Source organism: Trichoplusia ni, chromosome 5 (genome assembly GCF_003590095.1).
Source record: "Trichoplusia ni isolate ovarian cell line Hi5 chromosome 5, tn1, whole genome shotgun sequence".
In the NCBI taxonomy this organism is placed as follows: domain Eukaryota; kingdom Metazoa; phylum Arthropoda; class Insecta; order Lepidoptera; family Noctuidae; genus Trichoplusia; species Trichoplusia ni.
In genome coordinates this window covers 11,766,012-11,788,616 of record NC_039482.1, presented here as the reverse complement: position 1 = coordinate 11,788,616, position 22,605 = coordinate 11,766,012, and the positions used below count along the sequence as shown (strand labels likewise).

Below are 22,605 nucleotides of genomic sequence, written 5' to 3'. Positions count from 1 at the left end.
AGATGCAAAATGGAATGTTAATCTTTATTATCTGGCTCTCGAAGGCTGTGCCATGTTTCCAACGAAACATTACATTTTATTGCTAATTAAGTATTAAATGCTACCATTTATGTCTGGGTGTATTTTTGTCTGACAGCAAAAACATGGAGTCAAAAATCTGTCCCTGTAATCACTATGCCATAATTTATATGAGTTTTGTTCCTAACTGTTGAAAAAGTTCCATCTTAAATCAACTTGTTTTTCTTGATATTTTGTCTTGAGATCTTTTGCATTATGGATTCCATATTGGTATATTTTAACGCTTATTTTTTGTTGGTGTATTCATACATAAATTGTTCTATTGAACAGGAATTGGCAAAGTATTCGTAATGAAGAGTATTCTAATTGAGCTAAAGTAAACGTATAATTTATTCGACATTTAAATAATGAAAACCTCAATAACTAGAGAAAGTCTTATAACCCACAGTTTGCTATTAGTTGGTACCTACTAAAAAATCTCAAAAAAAAAACCAATATATATTCAAAATCTTACATCATCAAACGTCTAAAAGAATATTAAGAAAATAAATTTAGGTCCGCCTTACCTAAATTTATTATTTAATATTCTTTAAGACTACACTGATACTACTGGATGTAATGTTAGGTAAAAAGGACAGCAGACAAAGCAAAAAGCAAAGAAATATTAGACGAATCATAATTACCAAAAACAGGACTAAACAAATTTTATTTCTGCTTAGTGTTCAAAGTTAGTGACCACTATTATAAACTATTCGGAGAAATAGGAAATGGCCGTGTTTTAAATGAAGGTCAAGCCACTGCACTAAATACCTGCAGTTGCGTATCTGTGCTGCCACGGGCATTTAATTTATTTTACATACGTAATTACTATTTGGCTAAGCGGTTTGATTAATCTATAATTATACGCTATTTATTTTTTGAGTTTAGGTTCCGTTCTGTATCATATTCGCTTTTGACTCTTAGGATGATGACATATTTCTTTATATATTTTGATCTATTAATTTTAGTTTAAAACTGCTGTGGTGTAAATTAGGGGAGGTCTATGTCCAGCTCTGACCAGGCTGAATAGATTGATTTATACACACTACAACTTAACTAAAGCTCCTCAATATAAAGAAGAAAGAAATCATTAAGTCTATATTATTCGTTTCATTCTAGAATTATTTTAACGTAAGCTCAATTTACTTTCCTTCAACGATAACTAGGAATACTTGAGTTATTCGTAATACCCCTGGGTTCTTGCGTCATCAGAAAATGTCTTGTACTTTGACTGTAAATCCATTGTTTTTGCGACAAACCGCGATCGTCACGTGTTTTCTGGCGCCCTACTGAGGACGTAATCTCTATTATGTAACACTTTCATTCTCATTACCGTAGTGCCATTGCTTTTTGCACTTTTTCCTTATTTTCTGGTTTCAAATACTCTCGTTTTCATGCCTACAGAGTATGAACTGTGGAACGCGACCTTGCTTGAAGAATAAAACAAGTTATACTCATTCAAGGTTTTAAGTTCAAATGAAACATTCTTTTGAATTACATTCACTGTTTAACTGTTTTACAAATATTAGGGTTGTGCTTTTGAGTCATTGTTTGGCAGGATTTTCCTTCAAAGAATTTGTACCTACGTGAAAGCCAGCGCATAATAATAATGTCACCAATATACTCGATTTTTTTAATCTATCTACGATTAAAATTAATTACAAACTCAACTCTTTTCCTTTTAAGCAAAAGTAAAAAAGTTTTTTTATTTGGTATCGGTTACCCAAGAATATAAGAAGCTTCATTAAATGGTACTTAGATAAGTATGATCAATAAACTTAAACTAATTGTGAGCCTTACGATTATAAATACATTACAAGATATACCTATGAAGGATAATTGATTGGCACGCGTAACACAATTACTCAACCAAAAACATTTGACATAAACTTTCAACTGTCAACGACATTATACAATAGAAATGACTGTAACATATTATCGATCTAATTCAAGTGATAAGTGTTAAGCAACATTAGCAACAACAATTATAGTTGAGTAACAGAATGCTTCGAAACTGGTCTAGAATGAACTAGACGCGGGACCTGGGGGTTTATTATCAACGCTTGCCTATTGTATTGTAGGTGTGAAAGAGATGCCGCTCCACGCTCTGTAGTGCGCTGTCACGCTTCCACTACAGGTTATTTGACAAAAAAAAATGTTTAACCTGTCAGACAGATTTCCATAAAATATTGGACACGTATTTTTTCTATTATCTTTTGAACAAAAAAAATTGAAGGTTATGCAGTGATTTAAAATCTCCTGTGACGTCACTCACCAGTACGCTTTTTACAAGCAAATGATGCTTTTAGCACCTACTACCAAACTTAAGTGTATCTTCTCTTCCTTACTTTAAAATGATGTGATAAAATGAAAAATACTTATTCAATATTTTATAGAAATCTGTCTGACGGACAGATTTATATTCTTCGATTTAGTCAAACATTTATTGCAATTATATTACTTTAAGATGTCGTAGTAGGCCCCTTGGAGTCGCGTGTTTTCGCGATCGACTTAGGGCTCGCATACGTGATGTTTGAGTCACGATTTTGAAGAAAGGAGTTTACAAACGACGTAAATTAAAAAGAAAAACATGTAGTTTCAAACTAAAGAAAGCTCGTATTATAAGTACTAGACAACTGATAAATATACTTATATAATTCTAAACAGTGTATAAAAGATAAATTTCACTCAAACACAGACTGATAGTGCTCATCATATCATATTTTTGTGGATTGGAATTGAAATCACGTTTTGCAGCATATCATAGTCAGGGCCGTTAACTTCTCTACCTACAGACCTGCCAAGGTAGAGATATATCTGATATCTCTATCTCTATAAATCTATTATCGATATTACTATTATTTTTTACAAAAACCTTGTTGCATTTATAAATAAGTCCACTAAGTTTAATAACTAATGTACCGAGAATATTGAAAAGTCAGTACAAAATATGCAATACTTGAGTAAGTATCTAAACTACGACACCAAATCATACTTTGAATTTAGTAATTGCAATTATTATTTAGCATTTAAATAAATCATTTTAAAATATCATTACAGTTTTATGATTATCACATAAAATCGTATGTCAAAACTTTAATAATAAATTATAAGACGTCTCACAAATCGAAACTGATTGAATCCTGTCGAATCGTCAAATAGTTGAAATACAGTCACGAGCTAAATGATTTAAGTATACTCAATCAAATACATGAAGTCTATACACAATTTATGAAGTGATGCAATTTCCATGACAACCAGTCAAGTGCAAGTCTGACTCGAGACACTAAGGGTTTAAATAAAAGTACTATTATGGCCAAAAATATGGTTTCTTGTCAAATTTCATCTGTAAATATGTCAAGTGTGTAGATTTATCCATGGGACAGCCTGGTGGCAGAGGCACAGACACACGTGCCTCGGTAGTAGGATTCCATCCATCCTTTCCATCCTCGAAACATATTTTGCTCATGACTGTATTGTTGCAAGTTCGCAACATGTTACAGACAATTTGCGCTCACAGTATGCTATATGTTATTTCAAGGTTCCAATCCAGTGTAGGTTTTCATTGTAATTGGATACTGTTTTAAATTGGAACGACCGATGTTTCGTCACGCCATATCCATTCACCCATCGTTAAACCAGTCTCGAAGATCGTGTTACAGGGATTTCCTGCCTACCTAAAGTTATTTTAGTTATACTTTTAAATTTTTCAAGGCTCCCGAGGAACTCCCGCATATTTTAGTGTAAATGTCATTTAAATTTAAATCTTGATATGATCTTACTCTTTCGAGTTGCAGGTGGCATTAATTAAGTTTTAAAGATGGTATAAATCGCTTATTTAACCACGATACAGCAACATTGTAAATCCGAAGATGGTTGCCAGTAGAGATGATCACACGTTACTTTATCTCGTCATTGTAATACTTGGCAAAATGTCACTTATCAAGCGAAAGTCGCGAAAGCATAAAATAAAATAATAATTGTCGAAACCCCTGACTGTAAGAACTTTTTCTATACACAACTTTTAAATTAAAAGCAAATTAGCAACTTGCAAATAATGTACCTTAAATAAAACGAAACTGGAACTAACTATACAAAAAAACTGAAAGCGCTCCATCCGTTCGGGAGCTATGACGCCTCATATAGACACATGTTTTCAATTCAATTCAATTCTTTATTGCATTCCACAATGTAGGCTTAGGTGGTAAACATTTTTTGATAGGTAACAATCGTGGACCCTGTCGGGCACAGCAAAGATAAAAATTATAAATGTGAGTGGAGAGGACTTATCATTTAAGAAACATAATTAATTCAACTTATTTTAAGGATACAGACTTTAGTATTAACATTAGATAAAATTAAAATTATAGGTACATTACTATTTTTCTAGTTTTAAAGATTTATTATTTAAGTAAGTAAATAATGTCTTTTACTTTTGCGGGTTTAACATTTTAAAATGGTAGTTGTGTTTCCCATGACTTATCTCGTATTCAATATACACATGTCCGCTAAGTAGCGGAGTCACAACATCCTCTCTTATGAAATAGGCCTTATAGGCGACAACCACGATGACTGGCTGTCAAAGGAGGCTTGCACCACACAGGTAGGATAATTGAACCGTGTTGTAACGCGCCATGATAATGCTGTTTACTGAGTATTGCTGACATTCCGGTTAAAACTTCTATCCAATGATATTCCGAGGTTAGATATTTTGATAACGAGGATAAGCTTGCTATGAAAAATAAAGGCTATTACAAAAACCTCTAAGCTGTGATATATATGTATATTCTAAATGCACACAACATTAAAAAAATCGGTGTTTGCCTTGGGATCGAACTCGAGACTTTTGGTTTAAAAGTCCTGCTGTCTTACCACTAGGCTACCACGTAACTACACTACCAACCAATCAAATGTACAAAGAGTTCAATAATTAATTAAAATACCAAACTTAGATCATAGAAGCGATAGCTAGTTAGTACGAAAGTGTTTTAGAACATTAATTATAATTAGCCTCAATTACTGGGTTTTGCGTCAAAATATTCACAGTCCACAGCAACTGAACTGGTTTCTAAATTCAGTTTCATCATTGGAAAGTTTGACCTTTGAGGTAAATTGATACAACACTTCATGCTAGGCCTATATAACTCAACTGAAATTAATGTTAAGTCATTTTGGTTATTTGCATATTTTGTGAATAAAATAAGAATTTAGACGTAATTGTAATATTATTTGGGTTAAACATTATGTAGTTTTTTGAAGCAAAGTTTTTATAAAATATTTTTTATTACAGTCTGTACAAGACTCGACAAATACCTATGTTTTATAATTTGATAATTTATTTACCGTTGTATGTACATTTTGTAATTTCACAGAAGGTCACAAACATTCAAGTCACATTCTCTAAAACACCCAGATTCAGAACAAGCATTTGTTAACCTAAACGGGGATCAAACCCGCGGCACGTCATACACAGTGGCTTCAGCGTGGTGACCTCAACCGCTCAGCTATACATAGAGTCCTGGCGCAACCTAACAAGTTATAAACAATTCGTCTTTCTATTTAATCAAATCTTCGTGTCTTTACGCTCCAAGGCATGTAAAGAAAATCATCAGTATGTCGAAATACAAATAATCAATCATCTTTACGGTTACTGATACTGAACTACACGGTTCCTTTCTAAATTAATATAGACTAGCTGTTGCATGCGGGTCCGCCCGCTACACATCGAAAATGATGCCACGGGAAAATAAAATCGGGATAAAAACTATCCCATGTATTAAATCCAGGTTATAAAATATCTGTCGCAGTAGTTTACATCGTGTTCCCGTGGTCTCAGGTACAAGAGAAGGGTAAAACAATCCGGTGGTTTTAGCCACAGTCCCCGAGATTTCCCCGGGTAAAAAAGGTCATAAACTATCTGTGTACCAAGTTTCGACTAAATCCGTTCTGTTGTTTTTGTGATAAAGAGTAACAAAAAATAAACAAGCATCCCTACAAACTTTTGCTTTTATTCGTAGAAAATATTAGCACGATTCATCAAAACTATTAATCAGTGTATGTTTAACATTAAATCAATTAAGAAGCAATGAAGCAATTCGTGCTGAAATACGAACATCACTCATTAATTTCACACAACTCTCTACAATCATACAATGACCAATGTCCAATTGTTATTACGAACCCAATGTAATATGTAACATATGAGAGTAAGAAACAAATCAACTTATAATATTTTGACACTTAGGTTTAAGTATAAAACAGTTGGTTACTGATTTATGTCCTTCTAATTAGAGTGAAGCCAGTGTTTTACAAGGAGCGACTGCCTATCTGACCTCCTCAACCCATTTACCTGGGCAACACGATACCCCTTGGTTAGGCTGGTTGTCAGACTTTTCAAGCTTCTGACTACCTGTAACGAATGTCAAAGATGTAGGAATAACAGCCGGGACCCATAATTTAAAGTGCTTTCCGAAACACGGAGGAACTCGTTATGACAAAGATGGTCACCCATCTACGGCGTCAAGCATAGCTTAACCTGTGATGGAATCACTTATGCGGTTATAGCTAAGCCGAGCTTACGAGCTCCTCAAGTATATAAACTCACCTAAACAAACAATAAAACCCCGCCGCGTCAGGTCATGGTTAAGGACTCCCGGGCAACCCCGATATATAATTATGCGTGAGTAAAATTTTGCATCATTTAATTATGAATAGCACCTGGTCCAAAGCCAAAGTGACACACTCCAGTAGTTTCAATTAGGAGCCTTCATACCCGAGGGCGAAAACATCCCAAATAATTTTCCCGACTAAAAAAATCAAAGTCAACGTTAGAGTTTAGTTCTTGAAGTAGCAATAGTTTCTTGAGTATAAGAAACAGTTAACTTAACCTACCACATTGTTTTACATTAAATCTCTTTAGAGATCGCTATTAAAGATACCGTCGCAATGTTTTGCTTTTGTTTCTGACATTTGTAATTCAAATGTACACCGAACTGTATTCTATTCTAAACACATCCACTTTCTATTTTAAACTGTTCATTGTTGGTGCTGAATTTTATTTAAGACTAGCTGTTGCCCGCGACTTCGTCCCCCTGGGTAGAAGATATAAGTTATGATTTATACCTGCCCTGTTTTTTTCACATTTTCCATTGTATTTTCGCTCCTATTAGTCGCAGCATGACGGTTTATAGCCTTCCTCGATGAATGGTCTATTCAACACAAAAATAATTTTATAATTTGGACCAGTAGTTCCTGAGATCAGCGCGTTCAAACAAACAAACTCTTCAGCTTTATATAATAGTATAGAAGTATAGATTTTTGTTAGTGTTTTTAAACTTGAGAAAAGATTTTTGGCTTCACTTGTTAAACGTGTGGCTAACAATAGCTGTAAACTCGAGAAAAGTGTATTTGGCTTCACTTATTAAATATGTGGCAAAAATAGCTTTTTGTAGTAAAACATGCAGTTTAATATTCTATCAATGGTGGAATGATAATAAGGCGTACTTTGACGGTTGGTTCAATATACAATATAGGATAGGGAAACGTGGAAGGATATTGAGGCCTTAAGTCATCATGGGACACTGAAAACCGCTTAAGTGCGAAACAAGCAATTGTGGCAAGAATTGCTTAACAATTTAGATTTTTTTCCGAAAAAGAAATACATCATCTCTGAAAATCGGACTGACAAGGAATCTGACGGACGGACAAGGAAGCCTCAAAAACGATACTATCTCTGAAATATGTCAAAAAAAACACATCCTTTGTGTTTATTTTTGTGGCATGTAACTTTTTGATAAATAAACAAGTAGTTTTATCGAATAAGTTACAACTTCGTTCATTTGGCAAGTTTAAGTTGTGTTTACTCGCAACACAATCTACACACTTGCACAACTCGCTCGCCTGTTACCACACAACGATTTGCTACATTTACACGTTTAGATAAATAACTAATAGCACTTAAATAAAAGCTGTAAGCCTGTCACGGCATTCGTCAATTTCATAACAATCGATATTTGATTTGTGTGTGCAATTCGATTTTTGTTTTTCTTAGACTTTATTTGTTCTTAAGTTCGCTTTTTTAAAAAATACACTTTTTAGGAAATTGCTTTAACTTAGGAATGAAACGGCATTTTTTTAAGGACCAGTATCAAAATCAATTTTTAACAATAATTTAGTACGTAATTAATTTTAATACTCTTTAAAAAGTTTTTGAAAGCCGATCTTACACAAACCTCGTATATGTAGCCGTGATTGGAAATCCAACAGCTTATTAAAATACCAAGGAGTTTTAAATATATTGGTTGCTATGGCCCTTCTCTGACTTTGCCTTCCGTTAAAAGGAATTCCAAAAAATAAATCTTTTATACAATATATTGTCGCACGACGTCGCGAGCTGATAAATTATAATTAAAGATCGATATATGTTTTTCCTTGAATCACTGTAAAAGGAATTAAACAATTGTTTCCTGATAAGCAGGCATTAAAATTTAAATGTAGTGTATAAATTGTTCATTTTGAGTAAACAATTATTTATTTAAATTCTTTAAAACTGCAGAAAATTTTATAAACACGAAATTCATCTGCAAAAAGGTTTATAATAAAAATCATAGTTATACACTGAACATAGAATGTCACTGTTCTAAATTTCGATCAAATGAAAAACGTGACGAAAAATATAGATAGTTTGTATTCCTTTAAAACATAAATTACAAAAACAAAAAAACCTGTATAACTATAGATTAAAAGGTCAATTAGATCAAACGGTCTGAAACTTTGAAACAAAAGAAAATATAAATAACAATAAAAAACAAAAGAACCTCTATAATTTTACGACTGGGAGGCCAGTAAGATAAAATGGTCTAAAACTTTACCTAAAACAAAAGAAAGCCGGTACGATAGTTAATCAAAATAAACTCATTGTATACGCTCGTTAATAACGGAGTCTAGATATGTATCTAAAGTGCATTACGTCTTAATAACTGTTCAGATACAGCAGATAAATAAAGCGAAATCGTGATACCGATATTAAAATCTCATTTAGACGCTTGTCTGCTGTAGGTATAGTTTCTATTCATTTATCTTTTTTTGTGCACAATTTCAGGTACCTACATTTAGGACGCCTATGCCTAATAACTAGCAGTAAAAATGAATCATTCGTAACTAAATTTAATGTGTAACGATATCAGGAACCTGGTTTGTCTGAAATTAAAAATATCGTATCGTTTGAATTTTATAAAGGAGTTTAGCCTTTTTTAAACGGGGAAATATCATGGTTTTTCTACCCTGGGAAAGGCGGAGAAGCATGCCGACTCTTACCGGAGTGCTTCACCCTTCCCTTGTACACCGAGACCACGAGAAAATTAAATGGTATAGATAGATTATCAATTAAAAGGGTTCAGACCAAAAGAAGTACTTGAAAGTGACAACCTCGTGATTAATTAATTTCTATTAAAAATATTATGTATCCACATATCCAATCTTTTCACAAATCGCACCTATGGTCAGTCAGTAACAGAGATCGCGGGTTTGAATAAAAACTTTCTAAAATAAAATGATGTTCAAATAAGTGAATAAATTATTATTTACAAACTGGAAAATTAGTCAATTATAAAATTTCTTGACTTGCAAATATTGGCGATAGTTACTTAAAGGTCTTGTAAATGTCAAATGACAGTTAATGTTACGAGAGAAACGCGCATGTCAAATGCCAAGCGAGTGATCTTAGCATGAGAATATTGTAAATTTATAACCCAAGGACCTTCCACTACCATCTAAAATTAAGACCGTTGAGATTGTGGAAAATAGAGGCAGCTCTACATCGTGTTATACGCTATCTCGTTTCGCCATCTGCATCAGTCTACATTTAAGAGATGGTGCCAGGTGATCCACTCGATGAATTTGTAATATTCAAGTTGGTGCAAATATTTGTAATACGTTAATTCTTATTGGAAATGATGGGTCAATCCTGCCTGTATGTATAAGTGTTAGTTGCCTATACATATTAGTAAACTTTATGTCGCCTGTGATTTCGTCCTTGTGGCTTTGATGTATCTTAGATATGAGGTAGGAATTTTAAAAATGAATTTACCGGCCTCGCTGCCTTTCAATAACGATACTTATTTTGCTGCAGAGTTATGTTAAAGCAGCGATATCTCCAAAGATATTGCCTGAAATTAAATGATGTGAGAGCTTTTTTAAAAATTATATACAACGCCCAACGCCTTTTTATTTTGATGGCGATTAACACTATTTTGTAAAACGCCCTTGGTATTAAGCTTTGTTGTTGTTGCGTTGCGATAGAACAAAATTGTTTGTGACATTTCTCTTGCCTAGTCGCTCGTAAATGGGCTAACTAAAGTTGATAAATTTTGAAATAGGATCACTATTTTCAAATAAATAAACACACTATTCAGTTTTATAATATAAGCGCCGATTAGAAACCTATTACGGTAATGTTTATATTTGTACTTACACATTTGGTGTGAGAAGTCACATATATTCAAGTTGTAAATGGACAATGAATAGTAATAATATAGGAACTTGCTATATTTACTTGCAATGTTTATTAATATTGAATGCACCATCGATATCCTTTCGCGTAATATTATCACGGGTAACTAATTAAAAACATGTATCATGTAACATGTAAATAATCAGTGAAATGCTAGGACATGTACTTTTTAGGTAGATACTCTATCTGAAATAAAATTGAATACTTCTTCTATAATGTTATTTGTAAGAAGTTTTCTTTTGACCTATTTAACACGAGATCCACCGCACGCATCCAACTGAATGAACTGAGTCAGAATTCATACTTTTTCAAGAGCTCAGTTGTTCAGCTCTTATTGACGTGTATTTATTTATTTAATCATTTGTGTACACACATCAAACTAAAACTAACACAAAATTACAAAATATGGAATTACAAAATATCTTTAATAATGGTATTATTTGTTTCTATCGTTGAGAACCTATTGATTCATGTGTCTTGTACTATTGTTATAGCCAGAGGTTCTCCTATTATTTAACTATGACACTGCTGTACTGAATCTTAATCCTTGCGTAGTACCATTTGTTTTTTGTCTATATGATAAAATAATTTCCTTTATTTATTTATTAACCTCTTGTCTAACGTGTGGATCAAAATCTACAAGAATCTGTTATCGTATTATCAGAATTCTACAGCAGCATTTGCTTGGACGTAAATTATTTTCATAGTATCTCACTCTATTTTATTAGAGAACAAAAAGCTCTACTTTATTCATGAGATCGTATTCTACATAATACAACCAATTAAGGTATAGGTAGATATCGATTAACGAACGTTACTGTGCGCAACATTAAACCTTTTCTCAGCTAGTCGTTATTTGGTCACCAGAAAAGTGGAAAGTGAGATTTAGTTCAGGGTTCACAAGAACATTTTACGTTCGGAATCGCATTAAACTTTTTGGTGCGTCTTCACATGTGGGGTAAATGAAATACAACATATCGTTTATCTTAAAATGTATTTAACTTATTGAGTCTTACAATACAACTATATTAGAGTATCACTAGGGAGGCTTAAGACCTGGCTTTGGGTGCGGGCGCGGCTTCCTCGGAGTCCTTGTACCAGTCCTCGCTGTAAACAAATTAATAACGATTAGATTTCACTTTTTTAAATAATTTTAGCTAGGTAGAGCAAGAAATGTAAAGCAAAAAGCGTATTAAAAACGTAATTAGACGTGCTATTTCTTATTTTCATACCAAAATGTTATTTGTGCATCAACTTTTAATGTTTCTTGGGGATCCATTGACATAACGGTGAAATTTTATTGTGAGAGTAGCTTTTCTTGAAACTTGACTCAGGTTTTAAATACAACAATACTGAACAAAATATAGGGCAATCTAAAGGATTTGACAAAAGTACTCACCATCCGCGCACATTCTCAGGGGCATCACACCTCTGGGACTCCTCATTGTAGACCTCACCAGCCTGGCAACCAAGGTCACGTGGCTCGACACCGTTCAGGCACACGTAGAAACGCTGGCAGTCGGTGGGGTGGGGGAACTTAGGGTGGGCAACGGTCTGGCCTTGGGCGTCGACCTTCTGCTGGACGGGGCACTCGAAACCATCCTTGGTCTTCTCTGGAAGATGGATGGGATTGTTAAAATTTGTAGATCAAATTATAGAGCATGATCAATTTTTGATAATAGTTGTGTTTTGTTTAGGTATTTAAAACAAAATTAAAGAAATATACAATGGAGTTAAATTAAAAAGTGAAGTGCATCATCGTTTTTAATATTTAATGTAAAATTTTATAAATCTTTTTTTTTCTTTCTCAAAAAAGAGATATCTATGCAAGCTATTCTGATTGTTTTATATAAATAAACAATCATCTTTTGTCTCTTACTTTCTTGGGCCTGACATCCCTGTCTGCCAGCAGAGTCGGGCCACACGCAGGTGCCGGAGTACTCGTCGAAGTGGAGTCCAGCGGTACACTTGACCTCGATAGCTTCACCTTCAATGCAGTTGAAGAAGATGTTGCAGACGGAGGGGTCGGGGTGAGCGAAGAAACCGTTGCGGCGGGGGCACTGGGTGGTAGGCTTGGCAGGTTCTAGAAGGGAAGAAGATATTTTTAGTATGACTTTTAATACATCAATAGGATAGCTTAGACGGACTTATATTGAAACAATTTTTGACTAATATCGTCAGATTTTTATGGGACCAATGATGACTGCCACGCATATAGTGTGTACACGCATGTAGTGTGCTACTGATACACGAGTTCAGTAGAAAATCAAATTAGTAATTAGTTTACTAATTGTGATTAGACTCAAATACGTAAATATGTATTCTGTTATGAATGACAGTACTGATTAAAATTAAACCTCGATAAATTATGATTTGCTTACTTTGTTTAAAGGAAATATAAACAAGGCAGGTATATTATTCTAGAAAAATGCGAGATAATTGTTAATTATCTTTATTTGTTTGGCTCTTTAACCTTTAATGCTTCAAATTCTTTTTCGCAATATAGTTGCAAGTTATTCAAAGAATTTCTTGAAGGTGAAGCAAAATTTTGATTATTTTAAGATCTAAATCTTGACTGTCAAAACATTATGAAATTATTAATATTAATAATATAACCCTCAGCTGACGAGTATTATTATAATTTATAAACAAAGAAATGCTAATAAATTGAGAAACCCAATAAATACTGATTTAAGAGTAATTTATTCGTGTGACCTATTGCGTTTTTATATCATCGTCGCATACAAAAGGTTGCCTGAAACCTGCCAATGTTAACTACTTTTGGAATCCGAATATTTTATGGCTCTCCATATTTTTGTGTTCAGACTAAAGGTTGTATAGTCAGCAACAACACATCTGTGAACACTTTAATTTCAAGTCAAAACAAAGCGTAATAACTTCTCTTGATTATTGACAGCAGGTAAATGGTTTAGTTATGTGATCCACGAATACTTGTCCTGAGTCTATGTATCTTCGTGTATGTAACTTGAATACCCACTCAAGGATTAAATTCCTTAGGCCGTTTTTTCTAGTATTCTTGGTAGGGGTTAAAAGAATATCACTACAAATCATAAATTTACTAATGTAACAGACATAGCTGAACATTATAATAGTTTGCGAATCTGTCTTCAACAACGACTTTTGCCGCAGACCGTACTGTACTCTAAAGGCCTTGAATTCTCGTGTAACCTAGGAAACGACAATTCCTTTAAACAGGAAGTCGATTCGATACTCTTTCACTCAGTTAGCTATAGCTACTTATCGACAAACATTTTATATAGTTATTTATAATTATCACCTATTATTCGGTCGAGTTCCGGACTCATAACGGAATATTTGCAGTTTCGTCAGTATCCGTTATGAACATAAATTAGATTTCTCAGAGACTGCAATGAACGGTGACTCAAGCATTTGCCAACACGTGGCTTTGGTGAATAGCAGATATTACAATGCAATCAAATTAACAATTCTTAAAGTACCATCTTTGATATTGATAACTACTTAATAAGCTAAACTTGATGAAATTGCCCACCTCACAGCTATACCACGTTAAATGGAAAAGGGATCAACAAAATCGGTTCATCAATGCCAAAGCTCTGAGGTAACACACAAAGGATGTACCGACGAATTGAGAACCTCTTTCTTTTTTAACTCAGTCGTTTTATAGTAATAGTCTTTTATGTAAAGTACTAAGAACCGATAAGACAGTATATACGCGTTAATACTACATTCTGATGCACATAACCCCATAAAGCAGTCGACACTCGACTCAAAATTCGAGTCACGAACTTTAGACTGTTGCATTCCGTACATTCTACTGAACCTTTGTAGTAAGTTCATGTCTATTTATAATATTTATACGAAATACCAATGTATAACGTTAAACATAAGACTGTTTATAGATGTATTTCAATTTTTTAGATATATTTGTACCGCAATCTACAAACCAAGAGCTGCCTGCGAAGTAAAACGATTTTTGATTATGGAATTACCTCTTTAATAGTTACCAGCCATTGTAAAAAGCACTCTTCATTTCGTCCCTTGGGAATAATATCGCCAAAAGTCAAAACAGACTCCAAATAAAATCACAAATTATCATCCAATAAATTTCCATATGGATTTCAAGACAATTTACGAAACTCAACTTCTGTAGCTCCAATGCGCACATTATTAAAGTCTAGAAATGTCTACCGGTTGGCCTAGAAAGTCAGCTGCGTGTCGCCAACCCACTCGGTCAAAGGTAGACAGGATACCTTCACTTCATGAGAATGTAAGTGACCTCAGAATGACATTTGATCTAACGACACGTTTTGTACATGGCCAGTAGTTTTCCTATTGGCTCATGTGTAATTCTGTTCCGAGAATCTTTGGATAAAAACATGGTATTAATTGTACCTGGGAAACATACTTCAAATAGGCTAAATGGTTTGATATTGAAAGTGAAGATGAGCTCTTAAAATATAGATATTTCCCACGAACAAAATTACAACTTAGAATATGCTGTTGGTATGTAAACGATAAATTAAGCACTAATTATAATTTATGTATTTTAGTCGATTTGCATAGTTTTGCTAGCAAAGGGATTTGGTATTTTTTTGCGTTTCGAATCATGGACTTTTTTGTTAGTCCGATGTTGCGGTCTCTTAGAATAGTCAAATCTTTCAAGACAATATGTCGCAAAAACAAAACAACATCAACTTACGCAGTTCAGTCCTGTCTCCACAGTCTACGTTGAAGGGCTGGTCGCACTTGTTGATCTTCCTGATGGTGGGGTCGAACACCAGACCGTCGGGGCAGAGCTTGGTGGTGGCGACACCATCCACGCACTCGTAGAACTTGTCACACTGGACGGAGTCCTCGTACTGGCCGTCTTTGTTGGGACATTTGAATTGGGCACCTGAGGAAGAGAAATTAAGGTTAGTTTTTGAAGATTTTTTTCTGAGGTAGTGGACGATTTGTCTATGATGATGATAGCATTCTTGAGGGGAGAACTGATATGAAGTATATTATCATTGAGTAAGTAACAATAATGTGTGATAAAAAATAACGAAAAGTTGCTATGTAGAGCCAAAAAAATTCATGCCCGTATCATGGCACCGAAACCAATTCATCAACTAACAAAACACATTTTTTTGTAAGAAACTTAATTAGCAATTACAAACGGTATTGCTTACTTGACCCAGAACACTTTAACGTACTTTTTATACTCAGCTCGCGGTAATAAATTTTAAAGTCCAATTAAATTAGTTATGGAACATTTCGAAGCAAGTTGTACCAAAAATTGAACCGGTTGATCAGTGAAAGCCGATTTAGGTAAATAAGCATGTTTTTTCCGTTCGCCCGGAGATAGATCGAGTTCTTCTTACATAAGTGTGTTATATAAGCCGACACACATTTCGTACTCGTCACCTGTCAATATATTACGATAGTGTTGTGATTGGTCGCTTGTTGTGCAAATCTTTTTTGCTCGCTCGTGCGTTTCTTTAGGCAGTTATTATGATGAAACCATAACATTTCCATTTTGAACCATACATGTTTAAAGTGTTTTTTTACTTGGTAGGATATTAATGAAGTTTGTTTTGCGATATATAAATAAACATTATTGGTGGTCTGAATGAATAAAGTTTGTTTAAAATAAAATTTCGTTGAGTTTTGAACCACAATCATACAACGACAAAAATAAAACTATAAAGGAAAAAGTCACGTTTTATAAGTCTATCATCAAATCAGTTTATTCGTACAAAATTTAGGTATTCAGTGACATTTTAAGAACAGTTACTAATCAACAATTTAAATTAGTTTTAATTGTCAAGGCCGTCTTAAATTAACATAATCATTCAATGAATTAATTAATATTTCTGTCTCCAAGTCCTTTTTAAGGAAAATGTTTATTAATAATATGATTATTTTTACATAATTTAGATCACATTTTGCAAGCTTTTATAGTAATTTGAATTGTTTCTAGGTTGAACAACAAAATACTGTTTTAAATTCAAGGTGATTTTAAAAATATATCTATAATTATTATTTTGGATATATTTGGATTTGGATTCTTATATATTTATCATTTCAAATTAATAGTTGTTGTTTTTTCCTACTTTATATGTTTACTTTATAGAGCTCTGATATCGATCGTAATACTTAAGTCTGGTAATGTAATCTCTGATCTATTACAAAAATTATCCTCAGAAGGGTTTTCGTCTCTCATTTCTGTCATAGTTTTTCTTAATTACCAAAAAACCGAATAGACCAGGATCACATCTAAACCTGAAGCTCCGCATTCTGTTTCGCCTTCCATCCCATTTGTTGAGAAATCGTGTGTATAACCATACACACAACCAGTCGATTTCCTAACAACAAAACTAATCACTCCAGCTATCAACATGTAACCTATCACACGAACAAAAGCTCAGCAAGATAATGTAACACATGATTATCGAGGGGTACGGCGAGCGGCGCACGCGCATGACGCAACAAGTGAAAGTGAGTCGCGACTTACGACACAGTGCATCGCTGATGCATCAGGGGTCGAGATCACACTGACCTAAACTGATTCTATTTTAAATATTTATTGAATTTTTTTTATAGATATAAGGAGAATTTATAATTGGGATTTTTAATTAATTTAAGTCATATAGTTGAATGCAAAATACTCTGTCACATGAGCGTTACAACTACAGGTTCCCATTCAAACAAATAGTTTTAAGCTCATAAATACCATTTACTTTAAGTATATACTATGTCTGACCTTGCGTGCAATGCCTTTAGGTAGGTTTCAAGTAAGACGGGGTATAGTGCATGCATGTCACATGCGCGTGTCACATGACCTTGAAATCATTCATAGAGGATGCAATTAAATTACAGACAATTGACTATTATCAATATAAAGACTTCTTTCCTCTTGAAAATATATGTTGTGAACAGTCAATCTTTATACTGTATAGCTATTTTTGAATAATTTGGATAACAGCTTCTATTATCAGAGAATAAAGAATGAATACACTTTATCAGATGGAGCGATTGAAAGCTAAATCAATTCGTTGCTCGGAGATTAACAAACTAGATTAAGAAACACTTTAATAATCTACTTTGTAAATGCTTGCCAATGATTTACGTTGAGCCATTAAAGACGGCTGTTCGTTTACATTAATAAAATTAACATAATTTAAACGCACATCAAGTCATGTTAAGTAAATCACTTCGATTTGAATTAAAAGAGCATTTATTCATGTACTTAACTACATTAAACCTCAGATCTCAAGCAAAAAATACAATTTAAAGATGGCGATTTTCAATGTTACGTCATTCTCTACAAGGCTTGGCAAAAACCTAAGAATATATTTAAAAGGGTATCTAATCTTCGAATACTGAAAGTCTTATTAACTACATATTTAGTTTATTTGAAATGAATAACAGTAACTTCTTAATGCTTAAAACTCTTTTAAATACCTAAACGACTCTACCTTAAGTTACAGAGAGTTGACACTTTGAGACTTCACCGTGACTTGAAACTTTTCGTTCTGACCATCGGTTCTACAAGTAAAATGTTACAAGAAGGTTTAATGACAGTATTTTTACCCTTATATAAAATTTAATTCCGTACTTAGAGCCAATACGAAAACCTTTGTAACACAGACCAGACGACATTACGTATTCCTGAATTCAAATCAATATCGACCCAAGAAATAATCTTTAAATATTCAAATTTGGTTGTATCTGAATCACGTTGTATTCAGGTAGTGACTGGCATACGAAAATAACTTGCAAGTTAAACAAGACACCCCAAACGAGTTTGACTTTTATTTGCTTAAACTGTCCATATATTAACCATTCAGCCAAGTTTTATGTGGTGTGAAATCTATAGCCAATAACAACCTATTTATTTTATTATGTTTGTGGAAAACGATTTTCCTGCTATACGAAATTAATGATAACTTTAAAACTGGACTTGAACTATTATAATATACTGATACAAGTTATGATTAATTTCGTATTCGTTTTATGGGTTCCAAGATAGTTCATTGTTTATGGTGGCAAGATTAAATGCTCGATAGTATTATTGGGTTTAAGTAGATTATATGTGAGATGGAGGAAAAGGAGGGGAGGAAGAGATGGACAGAAAGATGGGCCTGGCTTTCGGGAGCTGGTGGTAATTGATTGAGCATATTTTGCACGCTTGATTAAGTACAGCCAAGTAAAGGAATGTCAATAACTTGTTTTAAAATAAACATAAACTTGTAGTTACGCAAAATTAAAAGGTAGTATGTAAAATGATGAGTCAACTAGGAATAGATAAATTCTCAAGATGATGCTCATTCACAAACCGGGTTTGAATTTACAACGCAGTATGTTGCTATGTTAATTTTACTGTGACATATATTTAAAATCATTCGATGTCTTATAACTTCTTACCCAGTACCAATATCGTTAACAGGTAAGATATCCATTATAACTACAATTGATACTGTTTCTGTATCGACTAGATTGTAAGTAACATCATCATGATCATCGTTCAGCCCATGTTCGTCCACTGCTGAGATCTATCTTGCTACAGCAAAAATATTACTAATACTACCGCAACATTGTACTAAACAAATTTCAACACGACCAATATCAAAATCATAAAACAATATCGTAACATAAGTTACACTTTCTCCAAGTTGCAAAAGTGTACAATATTTGCGTAAAATTTAATATCAAGTTACGACATTTCAATGCAATCGTTTGTTTCGTATTTACTAAACTTTTTACTTTACGGTAAAAAATGTTTCAAGTGAATGTCAATGTCGAGTTAGTAAACGTTCACGTTTACGTTAACGTAACTTTTGTTTATATTTAGTTCATTGTTGTGAAAAGGTTTTATTTGAAATGTTTGAATAGTTTTGAGTCACGGCTGAGGTACGATGGTAGTCTATTTTCATACCAATAGTATTGTTTAGCATATAGTATATCTATGTAGTACCAATAAGAGTCTCATTGCGATTTTTAATAATTATTGAAATTAAAGTTTCGGAAAATGAATGCCTTAAAAAAATACTTCTAGGAATTTGATGAATCTAGACGTAACGGAATTTATTGCTAATTATCGTTTAATTTTTTCCCACATAAGATAAGGCCTTTATCCAGTAATCGAATATTGACATTGTATATTTTATTACTATTTATTCCATGTTAAAAAAAATCTCTTTTACTATATTTTGTTATAACAATATTAAGCACAACATGCCCATAACTTTTCAAGGTCCACGAAATCTGTCCCAATATCCCATATTCAGATAAGGAGAAAAAACAATTAAGAGCACTCACGACCTCTTTTCATCGCAGAGCCCAAACATGGACAGCTTACTAATTTGTAGCTACTTATAAATGCTAGTGAAGTGACTTAATGGAATACCAATAGGGAACTGAACTCTAAAATATGTGATGGGAATGTAATTGAATTTTAAATTGCTGCTCTACACATCTGTATTTTCTGTGTCTATTTCTAGTGCCTGACGTTGTTCTAATGCTGGGTAATGTCTTCCAAAATTCGATATTCCATCTTTTTCACTTGACTTAAGATAGTATTAAAGTTAGAATTTTAAAAAGACTAGCTACAAGGTTTTATTGAAGTAAACTTAATATCAAAAAGGTGTCATATAAAAATCTTTGTCTGCTTATTTCTCAATTTAAATCTTTTAAATCCGGAACTCATTTGTATTTAAGCCAGTATTATGGACATGAATAAGTTGACTTTTGATACTTTGATATTCAATATTAGCATTTCTAAATTAATAGGATTTTTCCGGGATATTTTGCAAACCGTTTCTGAAGTATAGTGCACAGGAAATTGATTCAGAATTACCTATATTGATTTATAGCAAGCGCTATCATCATTCATTGATTTTCATTGCAGATATTATCCACCTACGTTTGTCTTTAAACGTTATTAATTATTTTCTTCATTTTCGAGAACAATTTACATTGTGCGTTTGTAAAATTAGGCAGGTCAACTTATTGTATAACTACTTCGCAATATTAGATAGCGTTTACTAGGCATTGTTACGTGATAAATAACACAGGAATTAATTGCGTTATGTCAAGTAAATGGCTACTGTAACCGTTTGTGTGTCAGTGGTTTGCGTTATGTTTGCATAGCAACTGGACTCCAAGTAAAATAGCAATTATTGCACAAAGTATTAACAGTGTACACATACGTTCATAAAAATGGAGCACTTTAATATATTGCAATTTTATTTTGGTTCACTTATTACTAATTTATTTTAATATTACATTTCTTTTTCTAAAGATATGCTTTTAAATCAGCTGCTGATTAATGAAAAAAGGACTCGATAAAAATAATGTAAGTGTCAATGCGCGCGTTGATGTCTTTTGTATTGACCGATAAAGAAATCATTGTACGGGCTACGTGGCCGACTTGCGTTGTGTAACCGGCCGAAATAAATGGGTCACACTGTGACATTTTAGTACTACTATTTCTATTTGTATTTTTAAATTAAGATATTTTAATAGGTATGAGATTCATAAAAATGGCGTTAGAAAATAAATTACTTTAAATGATCGTATTAAAACTTCACAATGTCACACGATGATGTTTTAAATTTTATCACACATTTTCAATTACTTTTGTTCAAAAGGAACAATATATGGGTAAACATATTGTCACTTAAATTTAAACTTATAATAAGTATACTTACTCGCAATCGCGGTGACTGCTGCTAGTACGATGAACACTTTCATGATGGCTTTTGATTAAAAAATTATAAAAATTACAATTATAAAAAAAAGTTTTAATGACTAGATTGTGGTCCGACCCCTGTGGCGACCCTGGCGAGACTGACGAACTCGGGCTTCGCGCGCGCCTTTTCTTCACCGGCGCACGCGCACGAACCGGTAAGACTTAGGCGTGATTTAACAAATTCTTCTATTAGTAAAACAATAATAATTTGTTTTAAAATTACTTTGGTTGCACTATCATCAGCTGATTGTATTGTTTACTTTAGACTCAATCAAAACCAAGAATTTTCAGGATTATAAATTGTGCAGTTCTCAAAATATTTGGAAAAGTTTCATTCGCTTGATCCGTAAGTTTTTGTCCTTGAAATTCAATACTTTTAGTCCCATTCAAAAATTTAAAGGACTCTTCAAAATGCACTTTAAATATATGAAAAATAAAAAGGTCAGTATTAATGAATAAGTGCAAGGTCTGGTGGTTAATAAATTATTTAGATGCGTCTTAAGTATTCAAATGAAATGTATGTAAACAGGATTGTTCTTAATCTGTCTGTAGCCTTGAAGACATTAGCAAACAAAGTGGATGCTAATGTTTCCACGTTTTAGCTTCCAATTTTAAAGCAATTTCCGTTAATAATAGACTTATTTCCTGTTAGAAAATAAAATGAAATCTTCACCTATCGTTCGCGTTGGAGGTATTTTTAAAGAGTCAATTTTATATTCAAATCAATCCTTCTCTCAGTACTGGACTAATAAATAGGAACATGAAAATAAGTTAGTAATTGAAAGTGAACTTACATTTATCGATGATTTAACTTTCAGGTAAAAGTTACAATTGCATTCACTATATAACTATATATGTGGTCGATTTCTTAATGTTGTACACTTTTCTTAGAATATGTTAAGCACATTCAAAATAAGAACGACAGTTTTCCTTAAAGCCTTTAGAGGTCATGAGCCAGCACTTTGAATTATCACTTGATTTATGATGTGTATTTTTGGGTTCACTACTTCAAATATGTTAATAAGAATATACAAAACCCCTAAGAACCCTTTGAAAATGTGCTCAATCACTTTTCCACTGGTTTATTTTCGACCTGAAGATATAGTTTATGTTTTTTTACAAAGCTTTTGTTGAAACACAATATGAAATGGCGTTAAACCTGACTTGGATCTAAGGAATTAAGACAATGACTAATCATAAAAGGAGAGATAAGTAACAGCCGATCTCTGTCTTTTTGCTTAAGCTGGTTTTTTGAATTTTGTTTTTTATTATGGTAATCAGAAACAACAACAGCTTGGTC

At 33.2% G+C, this 22,605-nt stretch overlaps 1 protein-coding gene across 1 annotated transcript; it reads right to left on the bottom strand.

Annotated features, from left to right (window-relative positions):
- Positions 1–11,544: 11,544 nt before the first annotated feature.
- On the bottom strand, positions 11,545–21,400 carry LOC113494507 (protein obstructor-E-like). Its single transcript, XM_026872885.1, has 5 exons — positions 21,265–21,400; positions 15,270–15,464; positions 12,447–12,650; positions 11,967–12,180; positions 11,545–11,674 (listed from the first exon to the last, which is right to left on the bottom strand). The coding sequence occupies exons 1-5, from the start codon at positions 21,305–21,307 to the stop codon at positions 11,617–11,619; spliced, it is 714 nt and encodes a 237-aa protein (XP_026728686.1). The 5' UTR covers positions 21,308–21,400; the 3' UTR covers positions 11,545–11,616.
- Between the last annotated feature and the right edge of the window lie 1,205 nt (positions 21,401–22,605).